This window comes from Halichoerus grypus, chromosome 5 (genome assembly GCF_964656455.1).
Source record: "Halichoerus grypus chromosome 5, mHalGry1.hap1.1, whole genome shotgun sequence".
NCBI lineage: Eukaryota > Metazoa > Chordata > Mammalia > Carnivora > Phocidae > Halichoerus > Halichoerus grypus.
In genome coordinates, this window is record NC_135716.1 from 186542082 (window position 1) to 186550346 (window position 8265).

An 8265-nucleotide genomic window follows, 5' to 3' on the forward strand; every position below is an offset into this window, starting at 1 on the left:
TTAGCAAGGCCCGCTGCCTCACAGGCCCCCTTCCTCCAGCCATGCCCTCCTGACCTGCTCCCCCCCCACCCAGGGCGGCCCTTCCACTTGGCCAGACGAGGCTTGTCTGGACTCGCAGCCTCTGGGCAGCTTGCACTGCCAGACGGCCTGCGGCCACCCCCATCCCAAGCGGGGGCCGGCAGGACTGGAGCAGCAGAGTGGCCCTGGGTCCACTCTGAGAAGACACGGGTGGGGCCGCCCCCACGGGAGCATGGGGTGTGTGTGTGCGTGTGCGCGCATGCAAGGGCCCCGGGTCATCAAGAGAGCAAGTGCACACACGGCCGGGCTTCTGCTGTGACGCTGAGCAGTAAGTCCTCCAAGGGGTGGTGCTGACGTGGCCGCGGTGAGGACAGGAAGTGCCTTGATAGAAACGTGAAGCCTGACTGACCTGTGGCATCTCTCTTCCCATGCAGGTGACAGAGGGTGAGATTGGCCCCTTCAGCTCCATCAAAGTGCCAGTCATCTTCACGCCGGTCATCCCAGGAGAGGTCCAAACCAGGTTCAAGGTTGTGTTCAAGAATCAGCAGTGCCCGACAGTGAGTACCGCACTACGGCACGGGCCGGGCCCTGGGGTCCCCGCCCCCCTGCGCTCGCCCCACCACGACCCTGTGAGGAAGCTGCCCGCGCTGCCCACGCCTGGCAGCCCGTCGGCGCACAGATGGTAGCCTCCATAGCCAACACACGCGTCCGGGCACACGCACACGCAGCCCCTGCTCTCCATCACTAGAAATGCCTCTCCTCATTTCCAAGTCGTTGCCATTTTTACTCTTTACTTTTTGTTATTAATTTATTTACTTATAGGTTTATTAAATTTTGCTCAGAGAACATGATCTGCAAACTGTTTAATTTGTTGACGTATTTGTTGTGACCAAAGGCAAAACTGAGTTTATCGACGTGACGTGTGCACGTGTGTGTAAGGCTGTAAGCAAATCCCCGAACTGGGTGGTTCACATTATTCACGCCCTCCGCGCCTTCCCCAGCACTCAGACCACTGACATGTGCTGTCTTTATCCTGCAATCTTCTTGTCTCTGCCCCAGAGACCCTGGGGCCTAGGGTCTGCTGGCTGGGGTGTTCTAAGTGTCTTGAGTCCCGTCCTGTGGGCTGGTGGCCCCCTTCCCAGGCTGGGGGTCCTGGAGGAAGGTGTGGGGAGTCCTCGGCTCACCGCCTCCACCCCAGGACAGTGCCTCCCATGCCAGGCCCCTGCCCAGCCCGAGAGGGCTGCTGGGCACAGGCTGTCCCTACAGGACCCCCATAGACCCCCAAACCTCCTGAGGCCTAGGACTCAGGGTTTGGCTGGGAGGAGCCAGTGGCTGCAGAGGGGAAAAGTGGTTCCCTCTGTCCCTGGTCCTTTGGAGACCTCTGAGCCCCCATCTGTATTAGCTGGGAGAGTTTTATAAAGTGTACGTCTCTCTGTGAGATGCATTATTCTGTAATGAAAGGGTTTTTCTAAACAGCTAAAAATGTTGATCATCATGAAGCTGTGGGATGGGTACATGACAATCCATTATACTAATCTACCTTTTTATATTTAAACATTTTGATAATAAAAAGGATTGTTTAAATTATATGACATAAAAACTGCCACAGAACTCCAAAACGTGGCTGGTTTAACAATTAACCTTCGGATGCTTGTTCAGAGTTACAGGACCCCCGGGGCTGGGCCGCGTTAGCACTGACCCGCACCCCCTGCTTTGCCGACCGTGCGTGTCGCTGACTTTGCACCTTCAAACTCAGCTGTATTTCAGAGTCCTGGGTGCTGCTCTCGACGTGCCCGTCTGGGTGCCCAGCGTAGATCTGAAGACGTGTATGTATGACCGGCTGTACCAGGAGTCCGTCCTCGTGCACACACGGTGAGCCCGGACCCAGGGGACCCACGTGTGCAAGTCAGCCGAGGACCTCCCACGGGGGTCGGCCTCATGGTCATCGTCACGGGAGGCGTGGCAGGGCCAGAGTCGGGCACAGAGGGAATCAGATGGGAAGACAGAGGCAGGAGCACGGCCAGGGATGCGGTGCCCCTAGACCCGGGGAAGGGCCAGGAAAGGGATTCTCCCTGGAGCCTCGGAAGGAAGCAGCCCCGCCCACAGCTGGGCCTTAGCCAGTGGGACCCGTGTCTGGTTCTGACCTCCAGAACCCTAGGAGGATAAGTCTGTGTTGTTCCAACCCCTGGGTCTGTGGTGAGCAGCTCCAGCAACAAGGGGATGCTACCCGCTCCGCGCCCAGGTCCTCGGCGCCTCGTGGACACAGACAGGAAAGCCGGAGCACAGCTGTGAGAGGAACAGTGGATGGAGCCCGGAGGAAAGAAGCGAGTTCCTCTCTACGGGGTTTGCCAAGGCTTCCAGATACCAGAGCAGTGATGTCTAAAAGCTTTTTACTGAACTACAACTTAGGTGGAGAAAAGTAGGCAAATGCCACGGTTAACGCTCAGGGGGCTCTCGTTCCCCAAACAGGCCTGGTCCCAGCACCTGCTGATGCCAGGCCCCTGGTTTTCACAGGCCACCTCCAGCGCAGAACCAGCTCGTAGGTGTGGAGTCCCGCAGACTTCCCCCGTGACCCTGCGTCCGTGGGGAACTTGCCTGTCTCGGCTTCAGGACCGCAAACGTCAGGGGACTCAGGAGGGGCTCCCGTGGATTTGTTTGGGAAACTAGGGCTAGCCGGCCTCTGCCAGTTTATCCCAGGGTGCCTGGGGCAGCCACTTTCTGGGGGAGGGCCGGGGGTGAGGGGCAGCACTCGGCCTGTGGGGTAAACTCAGGGCGTGTGTTTGTGACAGTCGGCCAGGACACTTGGTTTGGTGGAGACTGAAAGGCAGGGGAGTGGGGGAACTTCGTGGTAGAAAAAGGAAAGGTTCCAGGTGAGCCCAGATGGGGGCCTGGGAGCCCAAGGCACTAACTAGAAGCAGGCACCCCACGTGGTTGGTGGGGGGCCCACGCTGCCTCCTCCCGCTGCCCCAGAGTTGGAGGAGGGGACAAAACCAAGGGAAGCGGCCCCAGGCCTGTTGGGGCCAACTTTGGCCTGGGCAGGAGCAGGGCAGAGCCCCAGGCAGGCAGGGGTCCCACCCCTGTGCCCACACCCCTCCAGGTCCTCCCACTGGGCGGTGCCTGGCCCCGCAGGAGTCTTCCCAGAAAACACTCAGGTTTCTGAGAATTGACCGGGGCCGTATTTCCATGGCAGGGTTTCTGTTTGTAGGAACTCCTCCTCAGGAAAGCCATCCTTTAGCAAGCCGGCTGTGAACGCTCCCCGAGCACGCGGCACACCCATGGGGAGTGGGTGTGCGGAGCGTGTCAGTCCCGTGGGCGCAGACGCACAGCGTCGCTGTCTGGTGTCCCCGGGTGTCCTGCAGGTCGAAAGCGGCCCTGCGTCTGAAGTTCGAAGTGTGCAAGGAGCTGAGGGAGCACATGGAGCTCCTGCCGGAGACAGGCTACATCCAGGCCCAGTCCTCCTACGCCGTGCAGCTCAAGTTCCTGCCACGGTGAGCGCCCTGGGGAGCACGCTGTGTAGCCCCACTCGCAGGTCAGTTTTAGGGTCCTCCTCCACGCTGAGTGCATCCTCTCTTTCAGACACTCCCTCCCAGAAGATGCAGGGAAGTATTTCGACAAGGAAAGCAGAGTCCTAGAGGCCCCAATGACAATCCGGGTGGCTGACCAGGTCTGCGTGGGACTCTCCCCGGGAACGCTGGGCACTCGTGGGGAGGCAGGGCCCTGGCGGGTTCCCATGGCCTGACCAGCAGATCTGTCTCCCACCCCAGCAGCCCCTGCACAGTGCGATGAGACAGGGTGTCTGTGGATCGGGAAGAGACCTCTGGGGGCTGTGCAGGGCCGGCAGGGTGTCCCCCCAGCACCGGAACCCACACGTGCCCACATGCACACTCACAGTGTGTGCATGTGTGTGCACGCGCATGTGCACTCACGCACCCCCCGCACCGCGTCCACCCGAGGCTCCTCCCCTCTTTTCTGGCACCTGCTTTCCTGTCCTCCCAAGTCAGGAACTACAGGGAAGTGGCCTTTTCAAAGAGAGTCCTGTGTCTGGCCACCAGGTCGAAGCAATGCTTCTGCCTTTCTTGTGCGTGGAGACATTTGCAGAAACAGACTGCAAGTAACCAGGAGGCGCTCGCCCTGTGCACTTCAGCTCAAGCCGGTGGGGTTTACCGTGCGTGCTGTGGTCACCACCTCGGACCTGGAGCTCCGCCCCTCAGCCGTGGACTTCGGCTACTGCACCGTCTACGAGGCCGTCAGGACACAAATCAGCCTCTACAACCACTGCCTCCTGCCCCAGGGGTTTGGGTTCGTCGGGCTCCCCAAGGTGCCTGGCTCGGTGGGGAGGGGCACGGGGTGGGGACAGAGTCGGGAAGCTGGGGGGTGGGCCAGGGTGGTGCTGCCCCAGGGTCCAGATGCCCGGCAACAGGGGGCCTCTCCGGACCCCACACCCACCTCCAGGCCCCTCCGCCTGGGTCTCTCCCTCCCTGTCCCCCTCCTCATCCCCACTGCCCATATCCCCGCCTTGCCTCGCTGCTCTCTGTCGCAGCCTGTCTCTCCCTCTTTGGCCCACACCTCAGCAGGACTCCAGACTCCTCTCCCTCCCCTCCTTCCAGAACTCTTGCCTACCTGGCCCTGCAGGGCAGCCAAGATGAGGCTCAGACCAGGCTGCCCTCAACTCTCTCTGGGCCGCTCTGCTGCCAACCCTGCCATCCACTTATATATATGCAGACACGTGTGTAAACACACTGACATGATGCACACAGACATGCGTGTGCTCCATGCATGCAGACACAGAGACACATCACATACATACAGACAGACAACTCACATATGCACATGTGATCACAGACAGACAGACATTCGCACAAAAATGCTGACACTCACATACATACAAACACACGCACAGCCAGATACTCACATACACTCGCTCATACACAAACGCCACTGTGTTTTCACTTTGGCATCAATGGTTTTCCATTTGCCAGTTTGTGGACATTCAGCCCAATGACGGGTTTGGGACAATCCTGCCACTAGAAATGCTGCATCTTGACGTGATCTTCCAACCCACCAAGGCTAAGGAGTACAACTTCGAGCTCGTCTGCAAGTCCGAGATCAACCGGTAAGCCTGGCAGACAAGGGGCGCGTGGAGGGCCGGGTACAGCTGGCTCAGGGGTGCCAGCCCCTCCCCCATCCTCAAGCACTGCCGGCTGGGGAGACCATGGGGCTGGGCTGAGGCACGACTGACTGCCAGGACCTCAGACCCAGGTGCAGGCTCCTGGGACCCGGGACCTTGCTTGCTGGGCCCGCTCGCCCCTGTGTGTGTGTGTGTGTGTGTGTACATGTGTATGATAGTATGAGCATGGGAGCAGTGTAAGTGTGTGCATGCATGTGAGCGTGCACCTGTGGACGTGTGTGTGAGCATGCACGTGTGACCGTGTGTGTAGATGTGTGCGTGTGAGCGTGAGGGGTGTGCCCAAATGTGTGTGAGCATGCACTGTGGGTGTGGGTGTGCACGTGAGCGTGCATGTGTGGACACGTGCGGTATATGCGTGTGAACATGCACATGTGTGGACATGTGTGCATGTGAGCGTGAGGGGTGTGCCCGAATGTGTGTGAGCATGCACTGTAGGTGTGGGTGTGCACGTGTGGACACGTGTGGTGTGTGTGTAAACATGCATGTGGGTGCCTGGATGTGTGTGAGCATGCACGTGTGGATGTGTGTGCATGTGTGGACATGTGTGGTGTGCATGTCTGTGCACGTGTGAACATGCATGTGTGAGCGTGTGTCTGTGTGTGAGTGTGTGTGTGGTATGCAGAGTGTCCCTCTGCACCCAAGAGGACCTGGGCATGAGCCCCCCTTGCTCTAATGCACTGTGTGATGGGGATAGTCCCTGGACCTCCCTGAGCTTCCCATTTCCACCCTGACAGATGAAATGGAGGAGGTGGTAGAAAGAGAAATCAAACAGGGTGCAGAGGGGGTGGTCCGGGATAAGGGCCTGTTCTTGTTGCTGCCTGAGATTATCAGCCCTAGTGAGGAATGTTCTGGAGCATCCTGTGCAGGTGTCCAGCTGGGCACCGAGCCCCACTGGCCACCTCCTGCCCTCCCGTTTCCCTTCCTTTCTTCTCCTGTTCCCACCTGCATTCTGGCCTGAGTTGCTGTTTGGCCCTGTCTGGGGACCTGGGCAGCCCTGGGTGGTGTTGGGCTGCCTGGGGTCCACGGGCCAAACCCCCTTCTGGCCCCAGGCATGTGGCCATGGGCAGGACCATTGGTCGCCTGGGATCTGACAGGCTTGTGAGTGAGCAGGAATAACTCCACGGGTGGTAAGAGCTTAGGGAGTGAAGTGCAGAGTTAGAACCCACAAGGAAAATCAAGGGCCCTGACTACCCCCCTGCCACATTCCCCATCAGGCTCTTGGGTAAAGCCCACTGTCTCCCAGTCATAAGAACCACAGCATCTGGCAAGTCTCAGTTGAGCCTTGGTGATGCCGCCCCTGACAGGTAGGGGGTTTCTGGTTCTTTCTTTGCAACAAAATGAAGGAGGGCCTAAATGAGTTGCCAGAGGGGGACTATCCAAAGTAACACGGGAAGACATGTGGTGCTGTGGTGTGGTTGCAGAAGGAGAGGCTCATAGGGTTGAGTGATGCTGGGGAGCAAAGCTCCCTCCACGCCCGTCCCCAGGGCCCTGCAGGGGAGCCAGGCAGCGCCCCATCCCCGGTCTCGCCCCTCCTGGTGCTGGAACCTGCTGGGGAACAGCAGCTCCGTCCACCATCCCGAAACACGTACAGTGAAATCTCATTTTCTGTACGTCATGATTATCCCATTTCATACATTTATGGTTTTTCAATTAATCGCATACTAACAATAACCTCAATGATATCGCCACACAGAAGGATTTTTGTTCCACATTTAGAGCCTGTGGTCACAAGACATAAAAATATGTATTTCAGTACTTCAATGTATGAGCAACATCACAGCTGGGTTACCATAGCCAATCAACATCAGAGCGTTAAAATGTATGTAATTAGGATGAAATTCGACACAGAGAGCACAGTAGAAATCTGGGTCCAAAGAAGTTGTGGAATGGAAATATTCCAGTGGTTAAAATACCAAATATCTGTTCTGTTTTTTTTAACACATTATCTTAATTCAAATACCAGGCTGATCACACATGGTCCAAAAACACTCAGATAACACACTAAACATAAGCCAAAGTTAAAGATTAATCTTCAAACGTCGTAGCCCAGGGTGCCACACTGGCCTCACTGGTGGAAAGCCACGCCCACGCCTCCGTGGCCACCATGGGCAGAGCTTCCTTTCCTGTGAGCTGCTGAAAGCTGCCAGCCGGAGCACCTTGACTACTTTGTCCCAGCTCTGAAGAGCCGTAGGGCCTCAGCAGGGGTCACAGGAACCGCACCACCCGGCCAGGTGCCAAGATGCACCAGTCGAGGAGGCTCTGAGGCTCAGCAGCGCGGGGGGCCCTCCACCGGGACGCGGACAGACGGAGCCATGGTTCCGGGAGGGAAAGCCCACCCTCCCACATCTCTTCGTTTTCTTTAAAGGATAATGGCAGAAATTAACTAACTAGGGTTTATAGATTCCTGTGCTCGTATTTAAAGAGCAATTTATCGGTTTTATTTTTAAATGTCGATGAATATTTAACAAAATAAGCCAGAAATTACCTCCTCAGCAACTTAGGATGACATTTTTAGCTATCCACTTTGAATGCGCGCAGGAGTCTGCAGTATCTGCAAAAGACAGTAAAATTCACTAACGAAGTAGTGAGCAAAATCTGTGACAGCTGCCATCGTGGTCCCAGGCGCTGTGCCCACGCAGGCCACCGTCTCCCTCAGGGGCCACCTTCCACAGCGCAGAGGGACCCTGCGGGCCGTGCCCCCGCTGAGCCACCCACACCGGCCCTTCCAGGTGTTTCAAGCTGGCGTGCCGGGCTGTGGGCGTCCACCCGCCCCTGGAGCTGTCCCACTACCAGGTCAAGTTTGCAGCCACCTCCCTGTATGACATGTCCGTGGCCACCCTGTACGTCATCAACTCTCACGTGAGCATGAACTCACTGACCCACTCCATGCCCCGCATCGGCTCGGAGGACGCCTCTCCCGTGGGGCCCACAACCTTTGAGTTCCTGCTGCCCCCGGACTCACCCATCACCATCTCGCCCTCGGTGGGGACCGTGCTGCCAGGAAAGGCAAGTGTGGGCCCCGAGGTAGGCTGGGGGGTGGAGCTCCCCTGGGGGTGCCT

General features: G+C 57.8%; 1 protein-coding gene and 1 long non-coding RNA gene across 2 annotated transcripts in view; one reads left to right on the forward strand and one right to left on the reverse strand.

Moving 5' to 3' along the window:
- The window catches only part of CFAP74 (cilia and flagella associated protein 74), a 69567-nt gene that overhangs the window by 53569 nt on the left and 7733 nt on the right, over positions 1–8265 (forward strand). The window contains exons 20-26 of the mRNA XM_078073899.1: positions 453–575; positions 1775–1890; positions 3378–3506; positions 3595–3682; positions 4163–4336; positions 4998–5131; positions 7936–8212. Coding sequence (XP_077930025.1) covers positions 453–575; positions 1775–1890; positions 3378–3506; positions 3595–3682; positions 4163–4336; positions 4998–5131; positions 7936–8212 — 1041 coding nt within the window. The remainder of the gene's footprint in view (positions 1–452; positions 576–1774; positions 1891–3377; positions 3507–3594; positions 3683–4162; positions 4337–4997; positions 5132–7935; positions 8213–8265) is intronic.
- LOC144382008 (uncharacterized) lies at positions 6932–7990 on the reverse strand. Its single transcript, XR_013448428.1, has 2 exons — positions 7692–7990; positions 6932–7563 (listed from the first exon to the last, which is right to left on the reverse strand). It is a non-coding gene; the product is annotated as an uncharacterized LOC144382008 (long non-coding RNA).